Source organism: Oryctolagus cuniculus, chromosome 10, assembly GCF_051225735.1.
Source record: "Oryctolagus cuniculus isolate XC-2025 breed Fujian yellow rabbit chromosome 10, ASM5122573v1, whole genome shotgun sequence".
In the NCBI taxonomy this organism is placed as follows: domain Eukaryota; kingdom Metazoa; phylum Chordata; class Mammalia; order Lagomorpha; family Leporidae; genus Oryctolagus; species Oryctolagus cuniculus.
In genome coordinates, this window is record NC_142876.1 from 93,668,584 (window position 1) to 93,695,328 (window position 26,745).

General features: G+C 40.1%; 1 protein-coding gene across 11 annotated transcripts in view; it reads left to right on the plus strand.

The window, feature by feature from the left end:
• The window catches only part of DENND6A (DENN domain containing 6A), a 93,820-nt gene extending 78,722 nt beyond the window's left edge, over positions 1-15,098 (plus strand). For 6 of the 11 annotated variants that reach the window (XM_017343899.4, XM_002713264.6, XM_089306038.1 and 3 more), the window contains 6 exons: positions 279-368; positions 3,567-3,620; positions 3,722-3,831; positions 4,338-4,440; positions 7,455-7,529; positions 7,987-10,327. In XM_017343899.4, the coding sequence (XP_017199388.4) occupies positions 279-368; positions 3,567-3,620; positions 3,722-3,831; positions 4,338-4,440; positions 7,455-7,529; positions 7,987-8,118 (564 nt within the window). In that variant the 3' untranslated portion in view covers positions 8,119-10,327. Of the gene's footprint in view, positions 1-278; positions 369-3,566; positions 3,621-3,721; positions 3,832-4,337; positions 4,441-7,454; positions 7,530-7,986; positions 10,328-14,303 lie in introns of those variants that run through there. The other 5 variants (XM_089306032.1, XM_089306033.1, XM_089306034.1 and 2 more) reach the window with 1 other exon arrangement.
• The last annotated feature ends 11,647 nt before the right edge of the window (positions 15,099-26,745 follow it).

The following is a 26,745-nucleotide window of genomic DNA, read 5'->3' on the forward strand; positions in this document are numbered from 1 at the left end:
TATAAATTTGAAAAAGGAACTGAAATTTTTTTAAGTATGGGATGAATGATGTTTCCTAAGCTGAAGAATCTTACGTTTTGCTGTAAGGACTCTTTCCGTAGGATGTTGCACAGTGAACTTCAAATTAAGTCTCTTCAAGATGAAGTTCTAGTTTTTCTGTTTTTTACTGTCAAGTATAAATGTGTATTTCAAAAGCAGGCAAACTTGATAATTATTCTTGTTTTGTATTCCTCGATGCCAGAATATACATGTAGGTCCTCATTGTTTCTCCTTTTAAGGGTGTACAACAGAAACGTCCTTCTGAGGCTCAAAGTGTTATTCTTCGACGCTACTTTTTGGAACTGACACAAAGCTTCATCATTCCATTAGTAGGTTAACAAATATATCTTACTTAATTTAATGGTTTATTGACAAGTATATGAATATTTTTCCCTTCCTTCAAGGCTTTAAGTTGTGTACTCTGCCTGCTTGTGTTTCTAGTGGTTAAAACTAGAGCCCTTCTAGAGATCTGCAGTCTTTGTCCAGGTATTAACTGAGCAGCTCACTAAGTCACTTCCTCTCTCTGACCCTCACTTTCCTTCCATGTAAAATGTGGATGATTCCACTTCCCCTAGTTACCTTTCAGAGTTGGTGTGAATCTTGGATAATTGATACAAAATATTATGTAACTTGTATTTTGCTTGTTTAAAAAAGGTTGTTCTAGAGCTTCTTTGAAATTGTTTTCTTTTTTTTTTTTTTTAAGATTTATTTGTTTATTTGAAAGGCAGAGTTACAGGGAGAGAGGGGAAGACAGAGAAAGAGATTTTTTTTTTAAAGTAACATGCTAAGGATAAACACAGGATAGATATTTAGGGAAGATTTTCTTTTCTTTTTTTTTTTTTTCTTCCAAGATTTATTTATTTATTTGAAAGGCAGAGTTACAGAGAGGCAGAGGCTGAGAAAGAGAGAGAGAGAGAGGTCCTCCACCTGTCGGCTCACTTCTCAGACGGCCGCAGCAGCCGAAGCTGCACCAGTCTGAAGCCAGGAGCCAGGAGCCTCCTCCGGGTCTCCCACATGAATGCAGGGGCCTGAGCACCTGGACCATCTTCCACTGCCCTCCCAGACCACAGCAGAGAGCTGGATCAGAAGAGGAGCCGCTGGGACCCAAACCGGCGCCCATATGGGATGCCAGCACTGCAGGCAGTGGCTTCACCCGCTACACCACAGTGCAGGCCCCCAAGAGATCTTTCATCTTGGTTCACTCCCCAGATGGCTGCAACAACCAGGGCTGGAGCCATGAGCTTCATCCGGGTCTCCCATGTGGTTTCAGAGAGGGGCCCAAGCACTTGGACCATCTTCTGCTTTTCCCAGGCCATTAGCAGGAAGGTGGATCGAAAGTGGAATGACTAGGACATGAACTGTTGCCCATGTGGGATGCTGGAATCGCAGCCAGCAGCTTAACCTGCTGCACCACAGCACCATCCCTGAAACTGTTTTCTTGATCACAGTTTGGTGTCACATCCATGAGACTTTAGTAGTTCCATGATAACAGGAACTGTGTCTTGCTCATTACCATTTCTTCAGTCTGGCATATGGTAACACTCAAATATTTATGGAATAAATGACTAGATAATATGGTTATTCTACGAAATTCAGTGGAGTATTGTATTAAAATATAGGTACCATGGCATGATCCTTGTCTGGAGATTTCATTGTAGATTTTATGTAGGTGTTAATATAATCTATCTCTGAATATTATTTGGGGCAACTTGGAGATCTTTGCTGTTACATTTTGGGAAGAAATATTCTTTTTTTTTGTCTGTGGATGTCAGTTTATGTTGTTCAATTTAAATCTCCTTGTTTAAGTAAACAGACTTTACTGTAGTGCTCAAAAGCATGGATTAAAGTTAAGTAGACATGAACTAAAGTTCAGGCTACAACCTTGGTCAGTTTGCTTAGTCTTTTGTAGCCTCAGTTTCCCAGTAATGCCTGCCACATAGCATTGATTGCAAGTATTATAAGAAATCATGCATATAAAATGTAAAGGACATTTTTCAGTACCTAGTTATTTGATAATGTTAAGTATTATCATTAAAATATGAGGTCCCCAGACCAGTGCTGTTGTGCAGCAGGTTAAGCTGCTGCATGCAGTGCCTGCATCCTATATGGGCACTGGTTCAACTCCCAGGTGCTCTACTTCCAATCCAGCTCCCTGCTAAAGTGCCTGTGAAAACAGTGGAAGTAGGCCCAAGTCCCTGAGGGGACTCTCATGTGGGATACCTGGGTGAAGCTCCTGGCTCCTCGCTGCAACCTGACCTAGCCCTAGCCATACCTGCCATCTGAGGAGTGAACCAGCGGATAAAAGATTTCTCTCTCTCTCTCTCTCTCTCTCTCTCTCTCTCTCTCACCCTGCATTTCAAATAAATAAATAATTTTTTTAAAAAACAGTATAGTCTCTTAGATTATCCAAGATTTAGTTAAATCTTTGTTGAAAATCTAACTTCCCAGCTCAGTCTAAATTTATCTGTGTCTCTCATGGGGAGCGATGGAGTTGTTGATGTCCACTGAAAGTGCCTATGGTGAGTAGATAAACAAATTCAGCCCCAGTGTCTTCTATTATGCACTCACAACACGGATGGCTTCTGGGATGCCGGCAGGTGTGAGGCTTCTCCCTGCCAGCAAGCGGTGACCTCTGCAGTGGACAGCAGCTGGGTGTCCTTTCCTTCACGTCTGTCACCGTCTACCTAGCGTTAGCAGCGGATCCCACAGACTGAGGCTCACTTCCCAACACTGGCTCCCTCCACCTCAGATGCCAATTGCAAGCTCCAGGTCACTTCATTTATGCTTCTGACTGATCAACCATAAATAAGGGTTCCCACAAACCCCTCCTCAGCATTGATTTATTTGTTTGAGCTGCCTAAACAATTCAAGGAAATACTTGGTGGTTATTGGTTTATTATAAAGGATATTACAGAAAATATTGGAGAAGGGATGCATAGAGTGAGAGAAAGGGGAAGGGGTGCAGAGCTCTGAGCACCACCTCTAGCAACCGCCACATGTTCAGCTATCCAGAAGCTCCTCAAACCCTGTCCTGCTGTTATTTTATGCAGACTTCATTGTATCAGCATGACTGAAGCTGAACAACCATGTAGAAATGTGATTGGACAGAGGGGTATGATCTGCTGGTAATAGACCAGGGAAACCCAGCCAGGCCTGTCTGTTCAGATTCTTCAGCATTCCTTCCTTGCTGGCGTGAGGGTGGATCCCTTCTGAAAAGGGGGTTTTATTGTCTATTATCAGACAAAGTAGGTCAGAGAATTTCTTTATGATCAGCAGCTCCAGGTCAGAAAAGCGAGAAGATTAGGTTTTCTATGACCCACTTTAGGGAAAAGAAATTCTCGGTTCTAAAACCTGCCCATGTGGAAGGAGTTATGAGCCAGGAACCATGGACAAAAGCCTCCCTCTCTCTCCCTATCTGTCTATCTAAAATTATATCACACTTAGAAACCTTAAAAAAAAAGAGCCTGATCTGTTGGAATGTTTTTGAGACTCTCTTGGTAAGAACACCTACTTTTTTTTTATTTCAGGAAAGGTATGTGGCAAGTTTGATGCCTTTGCAAAAAAGTATTTCTCCATGGAAGGTATGACTGTATTGAAATCCTATTTGAGTTCTGTAACTGTAATTAACTGCTGTGAATATGTCCATTTCCAGTTTCTAAATATACTATGTGCTGTTTTCTAGAGTCCACCCCAATTAAGGCAGTTCCTTCCAGAAGAATTTATGAAAACACTTGAGAAAACTGGACCTCAGCTAACATCAAGAATAAAAGGCGATTGGATTGGACTTTATCGGTTAGTCTTTTTTTTGCCCCTCTTTTTTACCCAGTTGTAGTGCGCTATTTGGAAACAAAACAATATAGGGGTGGGCATTTAGCCTAGTAGTTAAGATGCCTGTGTCCCACATCAGAGTAACTGAGATTGAGTACCATAGCTGGCTCCAGAGTTCAGCTTCTTTCCACTGCAGAGACACAGTGGCTCTAGCAGTTAGGTTCCTATCACGCATGTGGGAGACTTGAATTGTGTTCCAGGCCTCTGGCCCTGGCCCCACACAACCCTGGCCATTGCAGGCATTTGAGGAGCAAAGAACGAACCAGTGGATGGGTGCTCTGCCTCTCAACAACAGCAAAACAAGTTCTTTTAAAACAAGCAAACAAAAGAAGACAAAAAGCTGGACTTAGACTTCAGTTACTTTTTTAAAAGAATCTGTTGTTTAACTTGGTTCTGTGAGCTGTAGGTAGGAAAAGTATTGAGGAAAGGAAGGAAATCATAGTCATACTTTGCTCTCTTTAATTTTATAGACATTTTCTTAAGTCTCCAAATTTTGATGGCTGGTTCAAGACCCGGCGGAAGGAAATGACCCAAAAATTGGAAGCACTTCATCTAGAAGCTCTTTGTGAAGAGGTTAGAAAAAAATGTGTTTGTATGATAATGAACAGCTGTTGAAAATAAAAAGATTCAGTTGCCCTTACAGGTGGAAAATTGTACCTGTATCTACTTCTTTAATAGCTAGGTTTTCCAGGCCATATACTATGTGCCAGAGATTCTGTAAGTGTTTTATGTAATTAATCTCTTATAGTCCTCAAAACAGTGCATTGGGATAAGTGTGTTATGCTCTGCATTAAGGGACACCTGCAGCGTGGCTTAGAAGTGACGTGACTTGCTTCAGTTTGCATAAGTGGAGCCAGCAATGCGCTGGGGCTCACTGGCATTGGCTTAGAAAAGCTGCTTCTGTGCATCTCCTTCCAGCTCTGTGTTTAGCGACCTTAGGTTGGTAGCTTGCTTGGAATTGCCTAGTGTAGGAATATGTATCAGAAATTGGGAAATGCTACAAACTAGGGACTTTGCTGGAGAACCAGAAACCATCATACTACTGCACAGAGTCAGTATTTGCTTCCAAGTAGTCTTAACTCTGCATTTTCTAAAAATTTTATTTAAGTTATGCAACTTGCATGTATTTCATATACACAGATTTAGGAACATAGTAACACTTCCCCCGCTACCCTTCCTCCTGCCCTTACTCCAACCCTTCCTCCTCTTCTCTCTCACATCCTCACTGTTAATTTTTACAAAGATCTATTTTCAGTTTACTTAATGATCATATAGTTAACCCTACACTAAGTAAAAGAGTTCAACAAGTAGTATGAAGAGAAAAAAAAAAAACACTTCCTCAACGGAAGAGATAAGAACTGTAAATGATCATTGAATCTCAAAATGTCTACTTCACTACAATGCATTACATTTCAGGTACTCTGTTAGTTACCTCTGATCAGGGAAAATGTGAAATATCTGTCTTTTTGGGATTAGCTTTATTACACCAAGCATAATGGTTTCCAGTTGCATCCATTTTGTTGCAAAAGACAGGATTTCATTTTTTTTATTGCTGAGTAGTACTCCATAGTATAAATATACCGTAATTTAGCCAGTCAACAGTTGATGGGCATCTGTATTGATTCCATATCTTAGCTATTGTGTACTGTGTATTGTGCAGTGAACATGTGGGTACTGATCACTCTTTTGCATGCTGATTTCTTTTGGTTTGGATAAATTCCCAGGAGTGGGGTGGCTGGGTCATATGGTAGGTCTATATTCAGATTTCTGAGGTATCTCCATACTGTCTTCTACAGTGGCTGCAGCAGTGTACATTCCCACCAATGGTGGACCAGAGTACCTTTTTCCCCACATCTTCGCCAGCATTTTTGTTGATTTCTGTATGAGAACCTTTCTGACTGGGGTGAGGTGAAACCTTGTTGTGGTTTTAATTTGTATTTTTCTGTTGGCTAGTGATCCTGAGCACTTTTTCAAATGTCTGTTGGCCATTTGAATTTCCTCTCATGAAAAATGTCCATTCAGTACTTTGCCCATTTCTTAACTGGATTGTTTGTTTTCTTGTTGAATTTTTTGAGCTCTTTATAGATTCTGGATGTTAACTCTTTATCGGTTGTGTAGTTTGCAAATATTTTCTCCCGTTGTGTCAGTTGCCACTTCACTTTGCTGAGTGTTTCTTTTGGGGTGCAGAAACTTCTTGGCTTGATTTAATCCCTTTTGTCAATTTTGGCTTGATTACCTGTGTTTCTGGGTCTTTTCCAAGAAGTCTTTGCCTATACCAATCTCTTGCAGGGTTTCCCCAACATTCTCTAGTAATTTGATGGTGTCGGGTCATAGATTTAGATCTTTGATCCATTTTGAGTGGATTTTTGTGTTAGGTGTAAGGCATGGGTTTAGTTTCATACTTCTGCATGTGTAGATCTAGTTTCCCCAGCACCATTTGTTAAAGAGACTATCCTTGCTCCAGAGATTGATAAGTTGGTTGTAGATGCTTTGATTTTTGGAGTTTCTGTTCTGTTGCATTGGTCTACAATTCTGTTTTTGTACCAGTACCAGGCTATTTTTATTATAACTGCCCTGTCATATGTCTTGAAATCAAACTCTGCATTTTTTACAGTATGATTTACTCTCCTTTTCCAGTAGTATTACCATTTTTTACATGCTTTGACTGATTTTCATAGTCTATAATTTATCATTAGACTATTTTAAGTTAAACTACTTGTAATATAAAGGGTAGTCTTATTTTCATTTGTATTTAGCTTTAAATATTGAAGTGGGCTAGCCTCAGTGTTAGCTTTCTAATCATAAACTCTCATTGATTGTGACTTGAAGAAAAAGAATATTATGAAGGTCATTACAACAGTAAGCCAGAGGAAAGCTTATTTGAAGATGAGATGTGTATGTCCAATAGTACACTCATGTTCAGTTATCTCGATTTGTTAGTGCGTAGTACTTACAAATTACTCTCTGTTGTGAGGGCAGGGGTTAGTATTGCAATTTGAGCAGCAGTTTTGTTTTTCTTGCTTGATACAAAGTGTTACCTTAGTAAGGAATTGTCTTTTTTACTTTTAAATATTAGACAGTTAATTGTTTTTGCTAATGTTACGAATTATCTAGTTGTGGGGTGGGCATTGTAGTGCAGCAGGTTAAACTGCTACTTGGGACACCCACATCCCATGTCAGAGTGCAGTACAAGTTCCTGCTGTTGTGTGCTTCTGATCCAGCTTCCTGCTAATGCACAGGGGAAGGCAGCAGACAATGGCTTAACTACTTGGATCCTTGCCACCCTTATGGGCGACCTAGGTGGAGTTCTAAGCTCCTGGCTTTGGCCTGGTCCAGGCCCAGCTGTTTTATGTGTTTGGGGATTCAGTCAGTAGATGGAAGATCTTTCTTTCTTTATCTCTCTCTCTATCTTTCTCTCTGTGTTCCTCTACCTTTCAAATAAATAAATAAATCCTTTAAAACAATTCTCTAACAACAGCTAGGATGTCATGAGAATTATTCTTGCACTGTTACCTCATCTATTGAAATAGAGAGGTTCGAGTCTTATTTTGAACACTTACTAATTTGGGATTTGTGTATTGTTCTAGGACTTACTACTTTGGATCCAGAAACACACAGAAGTAGAAATAGTAGACCTTGTATTGAAGCTGAAAAATAAGCTGGTATGTAGCCAAAGCAACGGAAGATTGACTTGACTTGACTTTTCTGTGAGGACATTTTCCTTAATTTGAGCTGAGAATCATGTTGTTAAGGCAGAAGTAACTTCTTAAATAAGAAGACTGGTGATTGGTCAGTTGCTGGTAGATCTGACTGAAACATTTGGTTGCTTGAGATCATAATGATGCCATATTATTCTAGTTATTTACCTGGGATCTCATAAACTCTACAAAAACACTGACATATATAATACCATGTGGTATACCTAGGAATTATCTGTGAATTTACATGAAAGCTTTTTATTGAGCTCAGTAATGTATTGTAAATGGCATGTTCTTTGCTTCTGTAGTTCCTGTAAATTCTGGTATAAGATGAAGTTTTCAAATTGTAAACCATTGAAATTGTTTATTTAAAGAATATGTTAGTTCACATTTATTTAAATGCTCCCAAATGTTTCTTAAGTTGCAGGCTGATCGGGAGCATTTACCTGTGAAACCTGACACTATGGAAAAGTTACGGACACACATAGATGCAATTATCTTAGCATTGCCAGAGGACCTGCAAAGCATATTGCTCAAAACGGGCATGACATGATATTTGCCAGGATTTTCCAGCCAAAAAGGATTTTGTACCATGAAGCATACTGACATTTCAACAGACGCACAAAGGAGCTCTCTCGGCAGCAGTGGAGTGCAAAATGGCCGTGAACGCTAGCTACAGGGTGGAAAGACTGTATTGTATAAACAAACCTTTTTAGTGCATTATTTTAAACATTGGGTATCTGTGGTGGTTCCACTTTAATACTGAAACACTAAAAGGCGTTTCTATATTTTTAATCATGTTCTAAAGTGCTCTTATGAGAGACCTGTGGGGCCATTAGTATTAGTGTAAGTGATTCCAAACTGCAGTGCTGGCATTGCAGGTATTTTTTTAAAAATTGGTGCTGCTTTGCCCAATCATGTTAAAACTCAGGGGGATATAAAAATAACATTCACACTGGTTATCTTCTCAACAAGAAAAAAACTGAGCTGTCCAACTCTAATTAGAAGTGACTGACGCTTATGTCGTGCCTTTTGTTGTCCTGTATGTTTCATAAAGTCCGGCTGCTAGTCTTAAAGCTTTTCCTTAGCTTGATTGTGTTATATAATTTTAGAAAGCACTCTACTGAGTAATCATCACTTACAGATGTTTCTTGATGTCCATCATGTTCATTTGTAGGCATTGTAGTTTTTTTTTTTTTTTTTCAGTTGCCATACAGGTCTTCATTTCACTGTTTCCTTTGATGTTTTCAAAATCTTATCTTACCAGTTTCTCCAAAGGCAAGAAGTCACCCAGTATTAATTATAGAAGAGTTTGTTTTCTCTTATCATTCATTAATTCATTAGTTGAACGTGTTTAGATTAATTAGTTTGAGTGCTTTTCGAAGATCATTCTAATTGTAACCTCATAGTCAGCTATTTTTAAAACTGAACTCTTCTGAATTCAAAGGCATTCATAAGCTTTTTGTAGAGTAACTGTAAGATTGATTTCCAGCATTATTTGTGGGTTTCGGGCACCAAACCTGGTGCTCATTCCAGGCCTCGCCACCAAACAACTTCCAGCATTGTTTGTTTGTTAATGTTTTTTTTTTCTTTAAATTGATGTTTCTCAGAACACTTTCCCTACTGTTGTTTGACATCGGAATTTTTGCCTGAATCACTGTTATAGGTAGTTTTGTTGTTGATATTATTGTTTTTGTTTATTTCTGTTTTGTTTATACTGCCTTGCCAAAAAACAGAAGAATGTGATTTGGTGTAGAGTAAAGTTGTGTGGTTTGTGTTTGAAAAAAAGTGTCCCACAGAAGCCACTATTTAGTGTAGGCACACATGACATGACACATATCTGAATAGCTATGTCTTGGATTATTCTCCAAATAGCCAAATTGAGTTGTGTGTAATTATAAAACAAATGGCTTCAGAAGCTTTCTCTTATTCTCTGTTGATGTAACTCTCAAGGGCATTCCAGACCCAAGACAGGCTCCTTGTGTTGGTAACTGTGGTCTCATACCTAACTGTGCCCTTTTCTCATGGATACAGCTCTTGAAGCATACCTCAAAGTTGTAGAGAGAATATGGAGTCATTTGCCTTGGATCATATGAGTTATTTTATGAAACAACAGTTGGCCTTCCAGAAAAGGGCCAGCTGCTTTTATATGCTAAAGTATTTCATAACTTTCTGGGAAACTTTATTTAGGTATAAATGGTCATCTTATTATTTTTCAAAAATGTGTATTTTAATAATCTTAAAATTTATATACTGTTTGTGACCAGAATTTAAAAGTTGTTAATATCACATCAAGTATCTTTTAATTATGCCACTGCAGGATGTATCATTTCAAGTTTGTTTTGCACAGCTATATTGTAGCAAAGATGCCTATTAGCATGATAATGGTGTCTTCCCATTTACTGTATTTAATTGAAACCTAACATGTGTTGAAAACCATATTATACTTAGCCAGTATATCTCTTAATTTCAAATTATGTACCTGTAAGAATAGCTTAAAATTGCATTGGGAAACTGAGAAGACTGTCTGGGAACTTAATTTTTTATGTGATTTTCAGAGTTGTATTTTTTTTTTAAGAAAACTTTGTTAATATCTAAACCCTGCCATATAATGTTTTCTCTCCACCAGCATCGGAAGGAATCACTGCTTTAAGGGTATTCTGTAATGCCTTGTGCCTTCTCTTTATGGTGAAAAACAGGATTTGTGAAGGCATATATGGTCATTACTGAAAACTGAATTAAAGGCCTTGGATTTTAAAACATTTAGATATCTTGTGTTATTTCTGAGTGGGGTTGGAATACTTGGAAAATATGCTTAGCTAATGAAACTTATGAATATGGCATTTCTTTTATTTGTTTTTTAAAGTTACAACATTGTTTTATCTTGTATTTCTCTTTTTTAAAATTTTTTTTATTTATTTGAAAAGCAAAATGATAAACAGAGAGATCTTCCATCCATAGTTTCCTTCCCCAAATCCCTGCAACTGCCAAGCCTGGGCCAGGCTGAAGCCAGGAGCTAGGAACGCTATGTGTATGGGTGGCAGGGAACCAAGTGCTTGAGCCATCATCTTCTACATCTCAGGGTGTCATTAGCAGGAGGCCGAGGCCAAGGACTCAACCAGGTACTTTGATGTGGGATATGGGCATATCAGCTGTAGCTTAACCCAGTGTGCCACAATACCTGTTCCAAATTTTTTTAATTTTCTGACAGTTTTTTTTTTTTTTTTTAATTTGACAGATAGAATTAGACAGTGAGAGAGAGAGACAGAGAGAAAGGTCTTTCTTCCATTGGTTCACTCCCCAAATGGCCGCTACAGCCGGCACTGCGCCAATCCGAAGCTAGGAGCCAGGTGCTTCTTCCTGGTCTCCCATGTGAGTGCAGGGGCCCAAGCACTTGGGCTATCCTCCACTGCCCTGTGCCTAGGCCACAGCAGAGTGCTGGAGTGGAAGAGGAGCAACCGGGACTAGAACCCGGCGCCCATATGGGATGCCGGCGCCGCAGGTGGAGGATTAACCAAGTGAGCCATGGCGCCGGCCCCTTCCCATTCCTTTTTAAAAGCAGCAAGTCTTTTATATTATTCTTTGGATTTCTAACTCATTTGTTAATAAGAAATTCCATTGGATATTACTTGTTTGTGAAGTTAATGGATAGTATCCTTCAGGATGCACTATGGAAGTGGGTGTTGTAGCACAACATGTTAAGCCACGGCTTGCAATGCCCACATCTCACAGTAGAGTGCCTAGTTTGAATCCTGTCTTCTGTGTTTCTGATCCAGCTTCCTGCTACTTCACTTCCTGGGGAGGCATCAGATGATGGCCCAAGTATTTGGATTTCTGCCACCCATGTGGGAGATCTGGATGGAGTTCCTTCTGCGGGTTTCTGGGGAATGAACCAGTGGATGGAAGATGAAACAATTTGCTACAAGATACAGAATTATGATTTCTAAGACTTTTCCCATATCTTTCCAATTTTTATATGGTTAATGAAATAGGTTTATGTTTATTTTGCAGTGATAACATTGCCTATCTCGTGATACACAAATGTTGAGGAAAAATGGTGGTAGGAGAGCTACATGCTGTTCCCCAGTGTGACTTCTGGACTCCTGAGTGCTGCCTTTCCCTGCCACCCATTATTTAAATGCCATGTCGTGGCTTTCTCCAAATGAAGGGTATTATTGTCTAGTAATCAGAAGTCTCATTCTATTATTAGCTTCACCATAAAGATTGCTTTCTGTTTATTTTGCCTCCCCCTCCTCTTTTTCTTCAACATAGTATTTCTGTGTAGCTACTAGGAAGCTGAACTTCATGGATCCTTCATTTTTTTTTTTTTTTATTTGACAGGTAGAGTTGTAGAGAGTGAGAGAGAGAGAGACAGAGAGAAAGGTCTTTCTTCCATTGGTTCACTGCCCAAATGGCCGCTACGGCCGGTGTTGCGCTGATCTGAAGCCAAGAGCCAGGTGCTTCTTCCCGGTTTCCCATGTGGGTGCAAGGGCCCAAGCACTTGGACCATCCTCCACTGCCTTCCCGGGCCACAGCAGAGAGCTGGACTAGAAGAGGAGCAACCGAGACTAGAACCTAGTGCCCATATGGGATGCCGGCGCCGCAGGCGGAGGATTAGCCAAGTGAGCCACGGCGCCTGCCCCCTGATCCTTCATGTTTTTCCCCATGCCTTATGTTTTTCCATGTCAGCCAACATGAATATATGCTGTAAATTGCTTCCAGATTGAGTTGCAATATGTTTGGGAAAGTCATGTTATATTCTGGAGTTCTTATAATGGATTTTATACTTCAATAGGAAATTATTAAAATGATTTCACTTAATGAAATGGGCAGATATTTTTAGAGTCAGAAGTTCTGGTGATAGAACTGCTTTTTTAAAAAAAGCTTTATTGGGGGTATAATAGACATACAATAAATGAACATACTTGAAGTATACAATTTGGTCAATTTTTAAAAATTTTTATTTGTAAGGAAGAGAGAGAGAGAGTATATGCTGGTTCACTCCCCAAATGCCTGAACAGCCAGGACTGGGCCAAGCTGAAGCTGGAGCCAAGAACAATCTGGTGGTGATTAACATAGACATAAGGGACTCAAGTGCTTGAACCATCATCTGCTGCTTCCCAGGATGCACATTAACAGGAAATATTGAATTGAGAGCAGAGGGGGAACACAAACTCTCCAATATGGGATGCAGGCTTCCTAAACTGCATTATAGATGCTGGGCCAGACACACACCTCACCATTTGATAAGTTTTGACATTTAAAAACACACCCATAAAACCACAGTATTATTCAGCTTTTCATCACAATGAAATAGCTTAGGTAGCTAACTTTATGAAGAGGAAAAGTCTATTTATCTCAGTTTCAAAGATTGAAGTCCAACATCAGGCAGCTACATTGGTTTAGTCTGTAATGAGGTCATTAGATGACAATGGCAGAGTAAATGTGGAGGAAGGATCATGTGAAGAGCCAAGAAGCAGAGAGACAAGGCCCAAACTCAAGGATTTTATAAAAACCTTGCAAGAACTGTGGGGAGCAACTGGGAGCAACTCGGACTAGACTAAGTTACTGGAATTAAGACTTATTCTATGCATCTGCTCTCCCACAATATGGCGCTGTGAGAGGAGGAAACAGCTTCTACACAGCTGCCTCCAGTTCAACCAATAAACTGTAGGACCTGCTCCTGATTGGAGGAGAGCAGCGTACTCGGCGTGTGGGTAGCAGAGTTGGGATTGGTGGAAGAGGACTATAAAGGAGGAGAGAGACGGCATGCACCAGGAACATCTAAGGGGAACATCTGAAGGAACACCTGTGCAGCCCCCGAGAGAGCCGGCCGTCGGTGTGCCGCTCCCCCGCGGAAGTGGGGAATGTGGCAGGTGGAAGGGACAGTAGCCAACCCGGGAAGAACCAGCAGCAAACCCGGGGAGGGCCGAGCAGACCAAAGAACAGCGCAGGGTCCTGTGTCGTTCCTCCATGAAGAGGGGGAGCGACAAGAACTACCTTAGAAGGGCATGTCTCCAGTGACTGAACAACCTCCTGATCAGTCTCACCACCTTCCAATAGCGCCACCATGGGGACCAACCCTTTAACAACATGGACATTTGGGCAGCACCCAAGCCAATATCCAAACCATAGCAACTGTCATTACAGCCAAGATAGTGGACATAGCCACCACCACCCTGCAAGTCCTGTGCTTCTCTGCACTCCTTGCTGCCTGCCCCCAACAACCACTCGTGTTTTCTGTCTCTATAGATTAATTTAGACATTTTATAGTTTTTTATGGTTTTCATAGTTACATGGAATATGAGTATAATGTGTACTCTCTTTTTTTGATCTGACTTCTTTCACTCACGTAATGATTGTGAGCTTTATATTGTTGCATGTACTGTAGTTCATTTGTTTTTATTAGCAATACCCCATTATGTATGTATAGTACACATCTTTTAAAAAATATTTATTTACTTTAGAGACGCTGAGAGACATAGACTCCCATCTGTGATTTTATTCCCCAAATGCCCACAATGGCTGGGACTGGACTGGGCTGAAGCCAGGAGCTGGAAACTCAGTCCAGGTCTCTACCTGGCAGGAGCCCGATATCTTGAGCCATCACTACTGCCTCTCAGGATCCACATTAGCAGGAAGCTGGAGTCAGGAGTGGCCCTGGGTATTAAACCCAGGCACTTGGATGGATTATGTGGGCCTCTTAACTGGTAATTTTTTTTTTTTTTTTTTTGACAGGCAGAGTGGACAGTGAGAGAGAGACAGAGAGAAAGATCTTCCTTTTGCCATTGGTTCACCCTCCAATGGCCACCACGGCTGGCGCGCTGCGGCCGGCGCACCGCGCTGATCCGAAGGCAGGAGCCAGGTACTTATCCTCGTCTACCAAGGGGTGCAGGGCCCAAGGACTTGGGCCATCCTCCACTGCACTCCCTGGCCACAGCAGAGAGCTGGCCTGGAAGAGGGGCAACCGGGACAGAATCTGGCGCCCCGACCGGGACTAGAACCCAGTGTGCCAGCGCCGCAAGGCGGAGGATTAGCCTAGTGAGCTGCAGCGCCGGCCAACTGGTAATCTAAACGCCTACCACAGAGACTTTATATTTTAATGAAGTTTGGTCTCTCAATTTGTTGTTTTCACTGTTGTTCTTTTGGAGTCAAAGCTCTTTGCCTAAGCAGGTCACAAAGATTGTCTCCTGTGTTTACCTCTAGAAGTTTTTGTAATCTTGGGCTTGTGTTTAGGTTATTTTCTTAATTTGGAGTTAATTTTACTGTAACTCAACACTGTTCTGTGTAAAATGTTGTTCTAAAGAATTTGTTGGTGTTTTGTTTTGTTTTGTTTTGTTTTGCTTTGCTTTGCTTTGCTTTGCTTTGCTTTTCCCAGGACATTAGCAGGGAGCTGGATCAGAAGTGAAGCAGCCAGGACTCAAACTGACACCAAAATGGGATGCTGGCATCGCGCTAGGCAGTTTTACCCACTCTACCATAACATCAGCCCTTTGTTTTACTTTTTTTTTTTTATTTCAGGAAGATACCCAGTTATCCCAGAACCATTTGTTCAAAGATTAGCTTATTTTATTTTTAAGATTTATTTATTTATTTGAAAGACATGAGTTACAGAGAGAGGGGGAGGTATACACACACACACACACACACACACACACAGAGATTGATCTTCCATCTACTGGTTCACTTCCCAAATGACCACAAAGGCCAAGGCTGTGCCAGACCAAAGCCAGGAGCCAGGAACTTCTACCAGGTCTGCCACATAGGTATAGGGCTGCAAGCACTTAGGCCATTCTCTGCTGCTTTCCTGTGCACACTAGCAGAGAGCTGGGTTGGAATGGGAGCAGCCAGGACGTGAACCGGTACCCATATGGGATATTGGCATTATAGGTGGTGGCTTTATCCACTATGCCACAATGCCAGATCCAAAAGATTATCTTTCATAAAAACTCAATTGCATTGCATTTGCATCTTGTCGAAATTTAGTTGTCCAAAAACATGTGAGTTTATTTTTAGTGTTCCTTTGGTGCATATGTCTTTATGCCAGTATCATGCTACCTTGATTACTGCTACTTTTTTCTTAAAATCAGATCATGTCAGTCTTCCAGCTATGTCCTTTAAAGTTATTTTGGATCTATGAGTCTTTTATATATCCATATGAATTTACAATAAACTTGTAAATTTCTATACAAATTCCTGCTAGGATTTTGATTGATATTACATGGAATGTATAGATCAATTTGAAGGACAATTGACATCTTTAATACTGAATTTTCTGAAGCATGAACAAAGTATATCTCTCCATTTATTTATGTCTTTTGTAATTTCAGCAATATTTTACAGTTTTTAGGATGCAGGTCTTTCACATCTTCTTTAGGATTTATTCCTAAGTCTATCTTTTCTGATGTTTTAAATTATAGTCTTAAAATAATAATTTCCCATTTAAAATTTCACTGTAAAATAGTATGTAGAAATGGTTTATTTTTATATACTGATCTCATATCCTGCAGTCTTACTATACTCATTTACTACTTCTGAAGGCCTTTTCTATTATGATTGTATCGTTTTTCTTTTTTTACTTAGAAAATCATTTTATGAAAAAAGACTGTTTTACTTCTCCTTTTCCATCTGGATAACTTGTATTTATTTTTCTTGCCTGACTGCACTAGTCAGAATATCCAATACTGTGCTGAATAGCACTGGTTGGAGTAGACATCTTTGTTTTGTTCCTGATCTTGAAGAAAAGCAGATTAATCTGTCACCATTTTGTTTGGTATTAACTATAGGATTTTTGTAGATGTTGTTTGTGTCAAGTTGGTGACACCCCATTTCTATTTCTAGGTTGCTGAGTGTATTCTTTGAGAATGGGCTATGGAGTTTATTGAATATATGTGTTTAACAAATATTTAATTTGCTAAATATATCCAACAATTTTATTTAATTGTTAAACTTATTTAACAAATTTATATTAATATTCATTTAGCAAATGTACCTATCATGAATATACTTGACAAATTATATTTAACAGAATTTTTCATCAAATTCTGCATTTTTTTGGTAATCATATGGCTTTTTAAAAAATTTGTTAATATAATTTGTTCACATTGTATTTTTTTGTATTTGCAAAATTTTATTTTGAATTCTTTTTTTTTTAACTTTTATTTAATGAATATAAATTTCCGAAGTACGACTTATGGATTACAATGGCTTCCCCCCAATACCGTCCCTCCCACCCACAACCCTCCCTTTTCCCACTCCCTCTCCCCTTCCATTCACATCAAGATTCATTTTCGATTATCTTAATATACAGAAGATCAGCTTAGTATACATTAAGTAAGGATTTCAACAGTTTGCTCCCACACAGAAACATAAAGTGAAAAATAATAGATGATTTTTAAATGATGATGAAATCAGATCAGACCTATTGTCATGTTTAATCCCAGTGAGAGTCAAGTTGGTAATTGATAATTTCTTTTTTTTTTTTTTACAGAAGATCAGTTTAGTATGCATTAAGTAAAGATTTCAACAGTTTGCACCCCCATAGAAACACAAAGTGAAATATATTGTTTGAGTACTCGTTATAGCATTAAATCTCAATGCACAGCACATTAAGGACAGAGATCCTACATGAGGAGTAAGTGCACAGTGACTCCTGTTGTTGACTTTACCAATTGACACTCCTGTCTATGGCATCAGTAATCTCCCTATGCTCCAGTCATGAGTTTCCAAGGCTATGGAAGCCCTCTGAGTTCTCCGATTCTTATCTTGTTTAGACAAGGTCATAGTCAAAGTGGAGGTTCTCTCCTCCCTTCAGAGAAAGGTACCTCCTTCTTTGAAGACCTGTTCTTTCCACTGGGATCTCACTCACAGAGATCTTTTTGCCAGAGTGTCTTGGCTTTCCATGCCTGAAATACTCTCATGGGCTTTTCAGCCAGATCCGAATGCCTTTAGGGCTGATTCTGAGGCCAGAGTGCTATTTAGGACATCTGCCATTCTATGAGTCTGCTGAGTATCTCACTTCCCATGTTGGATCACTCTCCCCTTTATTTATTCTATCGGTTAGTGTTAGCAGGTACTAGACTTGTTTATGTGCTCCCTTTGACTCTTAGTCCTTTCATTATGATCAATTGTGAACTGAAATTGATCACTTGGAATAGTGAGATGGCATTGGCACATGCCACCTTGATGGGATTGAATTGGAATCCCCTGCTATGTTTCTAACTCTACCATTTGGGGCAAGTCAGCTTGAGCATGTCCCAAATTATACATCTCTTCCCTGTCTTATTCCCACTCTTATGTTTAACAGGGATCACATTTCAGTTAATTTTCAACACTTAAGAATAACTGTGTATTAATTACAGAATTAAACCAGTCATATTAAGTAGAACAGACAAAAAAACTACGAAGAGGGATAATGTATTAAGTTGTTCATTAACAGTCAGGGCTATGCTGATCAAGTCACCGTTTCCCATAGTGTCCATTTCACTTCAGGAGGTTTCCTTTTTGGTGTTCAGTCAGTTGTCACCGATCAGGGAGAACATATGGTAATTGTCCCTTTTGGACTGGCTTATTTCACTCAGCATGATGTGTTCCAGATTCCTCCATTTTGTTGCAAATGACTGGATTTCGTTGTTTCTTACTGCGGTATAGTATTCTAAAGAGTACATATCCCATAATTTCTTTATCCAGTCTACCATTGATGGGCATTTAGGTTGGTTCCAGGTCTTAGCTATTGTGAATTGAGCTGCAATAAACATTAGGGTGCAGACCGCTTTTTTGTTTGCCAATTTAAATTCCTTTGGGTAAATTCCAAGGAGTAGGATGGCTGGGTCGAACGGTAGGGTTATCTTCAGGTTTCTGAGGAATCTCCAGACTGACTTCCATAGTGGCTTGACCAGTTTGCATTCCCACCAACAGTGGGTTAGTGTCCCTTTTTCCCCACATCCTCGCCAGCATCTGTTGTTGGTAGATTTCTGCATGTGAGCCATTCTGACTGGGGTGAAGTGAAACCTCATTGTGGTTTTGATTTGCATTTCCCTGATGGCTAGTGACCTTGAACATTTTTTCATGTGCCTGTTGGCCATTTGGATTTCCTCTTTTGAAAAATGTCTATTGAGGTCCTTGGCCCATCTCTTAAGTGGGTTGTTGGTTTTGTTTTTGTGGAGTTTCTTGATCTCTTTGTAGATTCTGGTTATTAACCCTTTATCTGTTGCATAGTTTGCAAATATTTTTTCCCATTCTGTCGGTTGTCTCTTCACTCTCCTGACTGTTTCTTTTGCAGTACAGAAACTTCTCAATTTGATGCAATCCCAATAGTTGATTTTGGCTTTGACTGCCTGTGCCTCCCCGGGTCTTTTCCAGAAATTCTTTGCCTGTGCCAATATCTTGAAGGGTTTCTCCAATGTTCTCTAGTAACCTGATGGTGTCAGGTCATAGATTTAGGTCTTTAATCCATGTTGAGTGGATTTTTGTGTAAGGTGTAAGGTAGGGGTCTTGCTTCATGATTCTGCACGTGGAAATCCAATTTTCCCAGCACCATTTATTGAATAGACTGTCCTTGCTCCAGGAATTAGTTTTAGATCCTTGATCAAAAATAAGTTGGCTGTAGATGTTTGGGTTGATTTCTGGTGTTTCAATTCTGTTCCATTGGTCTATCCATCTGTTTCTGTACCAGTACCATGCTGTTTTGATTACAACTGGCCTGTAGTATGTCCTGAAATCTGGTATTGTGATGCCTCCGGCTTTGTTTTTGTTGTACAAGATTGCTTTAGCTATTCGAGGTCTCTTGTGCCTCCATATAAATTTCAGCACCATTTTTTCCAGATCTGAGAAGAAGGTCTTCGGTATCTTGATTGGTATTGCACTGAATCTATAAATTGCTTTTGGGAGAATGGACATTTTGATGATATTGATTCTTCCAATCCATGAGCATGAAAGATTTTTCCATTTCTTGGTATCCTCTTCTATTTCTTTCTTTAAGGTTTTGTAATTTTCATCGTAGAGATCTTTAATGTCCTTGGTTAAGTTTATTCCAAGGTATTTGATTGTTTTTGTAGCTATTGTGAATGGGATTGATCTTAGAAGTTCTTCCTCAGCCATGGCATTGTCTGTGTATACAAAGGCTGTTGATTTTTGTGCATTGATTTTATACCCTGCTACTTTGCCAAACTCTTCTATGAGTTCCAATAGTCTCTTAGTAGAGTTCTTTGGGTCCCCTAAATAAAGAATCATGTCATCTGCAAAGAGGGATAGTTTGAGTTCTTCCTTCCCAATTTGTATCTCTTTAATTTCTTTTTCTTGCCTAATAGCTCTGGCTAGAACCTCCAGAACTATATTGAATAGCAGTGGTGAGAGTGGACATCCCTGTCTGGTACCAGATCTCAGTGGAAATGCTTCCAACTTTTCCCCATTCAATAGGATGTTGGCTGTGGGTTTTTCATAGATTGCTTTGATTGTATTGAGGAATGTTCCTTCCAAACCCAGTTTGCTTAGAGTTTTCATCATGAACGGGTGTTATATTTTATCAAATGCTTTCTCGGCATCTATTGAGATAATCATATGGTTTTTCTTCTGCAGTCTGTTAATATGGTGTATCACATTGATTGTCTTGCGCACATTAAACCATCCCTGCATACCAGGGATAAATCCCACTTGGTCTGGGTGGATGATCTTTCTGATGTGTTGTTGCATTCTATTGGCGAGAATTTTATTGAGGATTTTTGCATCTATGTTCATCAGGGATATTGGTCTGTAATTCTCTTTCAGTGCTGCATCTTTTTCCGGCTTAGGAATTAAGGTGATGCTGGCTTCATAGAAAGAATTTGGGAGGATTCCCTCTTCTTCGATTGTTCTGAATAGTTTGAGAAGAATTGGAGTTAGTTCTTCTTTAAATGTCTGGTAGAATTCAGCAGTGAATCCATCTGGTCCTGGGCTTTTCTTTGTTGGGAGGGCCTTTATTACTGTTTCAATTTCTGTCTCAGTTATGGGTCTGTTTAGGTTTTCGATGTCTTCCTGGTTCAATTTAGGTAGGTTGCATGTGTCCAGGAATCTATCCATTTCTGATAGGTTTCCCTGTTTGCTGGCATACAAGTCCTTGTAGTAATTTTTGATGATTCTTTTTATTTCTGTGGTGTCTGTTGTTACATTTCCTTTTTCATCTCTGATTTTATTGATTTGGGTCTTTTCTCTTCTTTTTTTAGTTAGTTGGGCCAATGGGGTATCAATTTTGTTTATTTTTTCAAAAAACCAGCTCCTCGTTTGGCTGATTTTTTGTAATGTTTTTCTTGATTCAATCCTGTTGATTTCTTCTCTGATTTTAATTATTTCTCTTCTCCTACTAGATTTGGGTCTGGTTTGCTGTAGGTTTCCTAGATCCTTGAGGTGAACTGAAAGCTCATCTATTTGGTGCCTTTCTAATTTCTTGATGTAGGCACCTATTGATATAAACTTTCCTCTTAACACTGCTTTTGCTGCGTCCCATAAGTTTTGGTATGTTGTGCTGTTATCCTCATTTACTTCCAGAAAATTTTTGATTTCTCTTTTGATTTCTTCTATGACCCATTGTTCATTCAGGAGCATGTTGTTCAATCTCCATGTGTTTGCGTATGCTCTAGGGATTCCTGAGTTGCTAATTTCCAACTTCATTCCTTTATGGTCTGAGAAGCTGCATGGTATGATTCTAATTCTTTTGAATTTGCTGAGACTTGCTTTATGGCCTAGTATGTGGTCAATCCTAGAGAAGGTTCCATGTACTGCTGAGAAGAATGTAAAATCTTTAGCTGTAGGATTGAAAGTTCTGTATATATCTGTTAGATCCATTTGGGCTATAGTGTCGTTTAAATCTACTGTATCCTTGTTGATCTTCTGTCCTATTGATCTGTCTATTTCTGAGAGTGGAGTATTGAAGTCCCCCAGTACTATTGTATTGGGGTCTAAGTCTCCCTTTAAGTCCGTTAATAAATCTTTTAGATAAACTGGTGCCCTGTAGTTAGGTGCATATACATTGATAATTGTTATATCTTCTTGTTGTATTGATCCCTTAATCATTATATAGTGCCCCTCTTTGTCTCTCTTAACAGTTTTTGTGGTAAAGTTTATGTTGTCCGATATTAAGATGGCTACGCCCGCTCTTTTTTCATTTCTGTTGGCATGGTGTATCTTTTTCCAGCCTTTCACTTTCAGTCTGTATGGATCTTTGTTGGAAAGATGTGTTTCTTGTAAGCAGCAAATAGATGGGTTTTGTTCCTTAACCCAATCAGCCAATCGGTGTCTTTTAACTGGACAGTTCAGGCCATTCACGTTCAATGTGACTAATGATAAGTGGTAACTTTGCCCTGCCATTTGCCAAAGATAAGTTCTAATATATGCTTTGAATTCCCTGTGATCTTTTGCTGTGAGGTTTCCTTCCTTGGTTTCCTTCCTTTACCTTCTTTCATATTGATGACCGTGCTTCTGTGTTTCTGTGTGTAACACATCTTTAAGCATCTTTTGCAGGGCTGGACGAGTGGCAACAAATTCTTTCAATTTCTGTTTGCTATGAAAAGTCTTTATTTCACCTTCATTCACAAATGATAGCTTTGCAGGATATAATATTCTGGGCTGGCAGTTGTTCTCTCTTAGTACCTGGGCTGTATCTCGCCATTCCCTCCTAGCTTGTAGAGTTTCTGATGAGAAGTCAGCTGTGAGTCTGATTGGAGATCCTCTGAGAGTAATCTGACGTTTCTCTCTTGCACATTTTAGGATCTTTTCTTTATGTTTCACTTGCGTTCCAGCGCCTTTCTGACTGGGGTGAGGTGAAACCTCGTTGCATCTACGTTCATGAGGCATATTGATTTGTAGTGCGTCTTTTGTGATGTCTTTGGTTTTGGTTTGAAGCTCTGTAAAGTTAATTGGAAGAGTTTGTAGTAATTTGGTATTATTGCTTTCTTACAGATATGGTGAAGCCTCTTCTGCTTTCCTTGGTTTTAATTTTCTTGATTTTTAGTTAAACAAGGGAGCAGTTGCTATGACGCTCCTTTTCTTTGCTAACATAGACTTTCAGTGTTACAGATTTTCTCCTAAGTACTGCTTTATCATCCTACAAATTCTAATTCTTTATTTTCATTCAGTTAAAAATACCTTATAATTCCTTTTTTATTTCTTTAGTCCATGATTATTTAGAAGACTGTTAATTCTTTTTCTTTTTCTTTTTTTTAACTTTTATTTAATGAATATAAATTTCCAAAGTACAGAATATGGATTACAATGGCTTCCCCCCCATAATGTCCCTCCAACCCGCAACCCTCCCCTTATCCACTCCCTCTCCCCTTCCATTCACATCAAGATTCATTTTCGATTCTCTTTATATACAGAAGATCAGTTTAGCATACATTAAGTAAAGATTTCAACAGTTTGCTCCCACAAAGAAACATAAAGTGAAAAATACTGTTTGAGTACTAGTTATAGCATTAAATCTTAATGTACAGCACACTAAGGACAAAGATCCTACATGAGGAGTAAGTGCACAGTGACTCCTGTTGTTGACTTAACAAACTGACACTCTTGTTTATGGCCTCAGTAATCACCCTAGGCTCTTGTCATGAGCTGCCAAGGCTATGGAAGCCCCCTGAGTTCACTGACTCTGATCATATTTAGACAAGGCCATGGTCAAAGTGGAAGTTCTCTCCTCCCTTCAGAGAAAGGTACCTCCTTCTTTGATGACCCATTCTTTCCACTGGGATCTCACTCGTGGAGATCTTTCATTTAGGTTTTTTTTTCCCCCAGAGTGTCTTGGCTTTCCATGCCTGAAATACTCTCATGGGCATTTCAGCCGGATCCGCATGCCTTAAGGGCTGATTCTGAGGGCAGAGTGCTGTTTAGGACATCTGCCATTCTATGGGTCTGCTGTGTATCTCACTTCCCATGTTGGATCATTCTCTCCCTTTTTTTATTATATCAGCTAGTATTTGCAGACACTATTCTTGTTTATGTGATCCTTTTGGTTCTTAGTCCTATCATTATGATCAATTGTAAACAGAAATTGATCACTGGAACTAGTGAGATGGCATTGGTACATGCCACCTTGATGGGAGTGAATTCGAATCCCCTGGTATGTTTCTAACTCTACCGTTTGAGGTAAGTCAGCTTGAGCATGTCCTGAATTGCACATCTCTTCCCTCTCTTATTCCCACTCTTATATTCAACAAGGATCACTTTTCAGTTAAGTTTCAGCACTTAAGAAGAATTGTGTATTGATTACAGTATTCAACCAAAAGTATTAAGTAGAACAAACAAAAAAAATACTAAGAGGGATAACATATTAAGCTGCTCATCAACAGTCAGGGTGAGGGCTGAGCAAGTCACCATTTCTCATAGTGTTCATTTCACTTTAACAGGTTTCCTTTTTGGTGCTCAGTTAGTTGTCACCTATCAAGGAGAACAAGTGGTATTTGTCCCTTTGGGATTGGCTTATTTCACTCAACATAATGTTTTCCGAATTCCTAACAGGGATCACTTTTCAGTTAAAATTTAAACACCTAAGAATAATTGTGTGTTAATTACAGAGTTCAAGCAATGGTACTAGAACAACAACAACAACAAAATACTAAAATGGATATAGGCCGTCGCCTTGGCTCACTAGGCTAATTCTCTGCCTTGCAGCACCGGCACACTGGGTTCTAGTCCTGGTCGGGGCGCCAGATTCTGTCCCGGTTGCCCCTCTTCCAGGCCAGCTCTCTGCTGTGGCCAGGGAGTGCAGTGGAGGATGGCCCAAGTCCTTGGGCCCTGCACCCCTTGGGAGATGAGGATAAGTACCTGGCTCCTGCCATTGGATCAGCGCGGTGCGCCGGCCGCAACGGCCATTGGAGGGTGAACCAACGGCAAAGGAAGACCTTTCTCTCTGTCTCTCTCTCTCACTGTCCACTCTGCCTGTCCAAAAAAAAAAAAAAAAAAAAAGTGAGTCACTATGAGGAGTGACCACATCATTGGATGTTAATTCTTTTTCAAAAATCTTTTTGTTTGGGCCGGCGCCATGGCCCACTTGGTTAATCCTCTTGCCTGCAGCGCCGGCATCCCATATGGGCACCGGGTTCTAGTCCCGGTTGCTCTTCTTCGAGTCCAGCTCTCTGCAGTGGCCGGGGAAGACAGTAGAGGATGGCCCAGGTGCTTGGACCCTGCACCCGCATGGGAGACTGGGAAGAAGCACCTGGCTCCTGGCTTCAGATCAGCACAGCGCTGGCCGTAGCGGCCATTTGGGGAGTGAACCAACAGAAGGAAGACCTTTCTCTCTGTCTCTCTCTCTCTCACTGTCTGTAACTCTACATGCGAAATAAAATAAGTCATCATCATCATCGTCATCATCATCTTTTTGTTACTGATTTCTCATTTCACTTCAGTTTGACTTAGAACATACTTAGCCTGATTCTGATCCTTTCAGATGTGAGATTTTTTTTATGACCCAGGATATGGTTTATCTGGTTTATCTTGGTGAATGTTCCGGGTACACTTGGTAACAATGTGTATCTTGCTGCTGTTGGGTGGAGTGTGTTATAAATGTCAGTTAAGTCAGGTTGGCTGATAGTGTTGTTCATGCCCTTGCTGACTTTTCTGCCTCCTTGTTCTGTCAGATTTTTAAGAGAGGGATATTGAAGTCTCTGGACTATAATTTCAGGTTTCTTTATTCTGTGTTCTAAAATCTGCTGATGTTAATGTAACTCCCCTACCTTTCTTTTGACTATTGTTAACATGGTATATCTTTTCTACACTTTTTACTCTTAAACTATTTGTGTCTTTATATTTAAAATGTTTTCTTATAGGTAGCATAGAGTTTGTTCTTGCTTCAAACTTTTTTTTAAAGGATGTGTTTATTTATTTCAAAATTAGTATCATGGTGGGGTTGAGAGGAGACAGAGAGATCTTCCATCCACTGGTTACTCCCCAGATGGCCCCAGCAGCCAGAGCTGTGCTGATCTGAAGCCAGGAGCCAGGGGCTTCCTTCAGGTCTCTCACATGGGTGCAGGGGCCCAGGCACCTGGGACATCTTATACTGCTTTCTCTGGCGCATCAGCAGGGAGGTGGATCGGAACTGGAGCAGCTGGAACTGGAGCAACACCAAGAGGCAGTGACTTTACCTACTACACCACAGCGCTAGCTCCTCAAATTTTTATTTTTTTTATTTTTAGTTATTTGAGAGCCAGAGAGTTCCCATCTGCTGTTTTACTCCACCAATGCTTACAACTTGTGAGACTAGGTAAGGCTGAAGCCAGGAGCCAAGAACTCAATCTAGGTCTTTCATATGGGTGGCAGGGACCCAGTTTCTCGAGCCGTCACTGCTGCTTACCTCCTAGTGGTCTGCATTGGCAGGAAGCAGGAGTCAGGAGTTGGAGATCAAACCCAGGTACTGCTGTATGGAACGTGAATATCTTACCACTAAGCCAAACACCCACCCCATTCTTGCTTTTTTTTTTTTTTTAACCAACATGACAGTGTTTGCTTAATAATTGGTATATTTATACCATTTGAATAAATGTGATTATTGATATGGTTAGGCTTGAATCTGTTGCCTTGCTATTCGTTTTCTATTTATCGTAACTGCTCTTTATTCTGGTTGACTTCTTTAACTTAGTGGAGTATTTTCTTCCTTCTTTTCTTTTCTTTTCTTTTTTCTTTTCTTTCTTAAAGATTTATTTATTTATTTATTTTAAGATCAGAGTTACACAGAGAGACAAGGAGAGGCAGAGAGAGAAAGGCCTTCCATCTGCTGGTTCACTCCCCAATTGGCCACAACAGCTGGAGCTGCACCAATGCAAAGCCAGGATCCAGGAACTTCTTCTGGGTCTCCCACATGGGTGCAGGGGTTCAAGAACTTGGGCCATCTCCCACTGCTTTCCCAGGCCACAGCAGAGAGCCGGATCTCAAGTGGAACAGCCAGGAGTCGAACCCACGCCCATATGAGATGCTGGCACTGCAGGCAGCACTTTACCTGCTACGCCACAGTGCCAGCCCCTGGTAGAGGATTGTCTGTGATCTCAATTTATCTACTTTGTGGGAATATTAGATATAACTTTTTTTAAAAAGATTGATTGATTGATTGATTTGAAATCTGGATTTACAGAGAGAGGGAGAGATAGAGCGAGATCTTCCGTCCACTGGTTCACTCCCCAGGTGGCTACAACCTCTGTGGCTGGGCCCAGTTGAAGCCAGA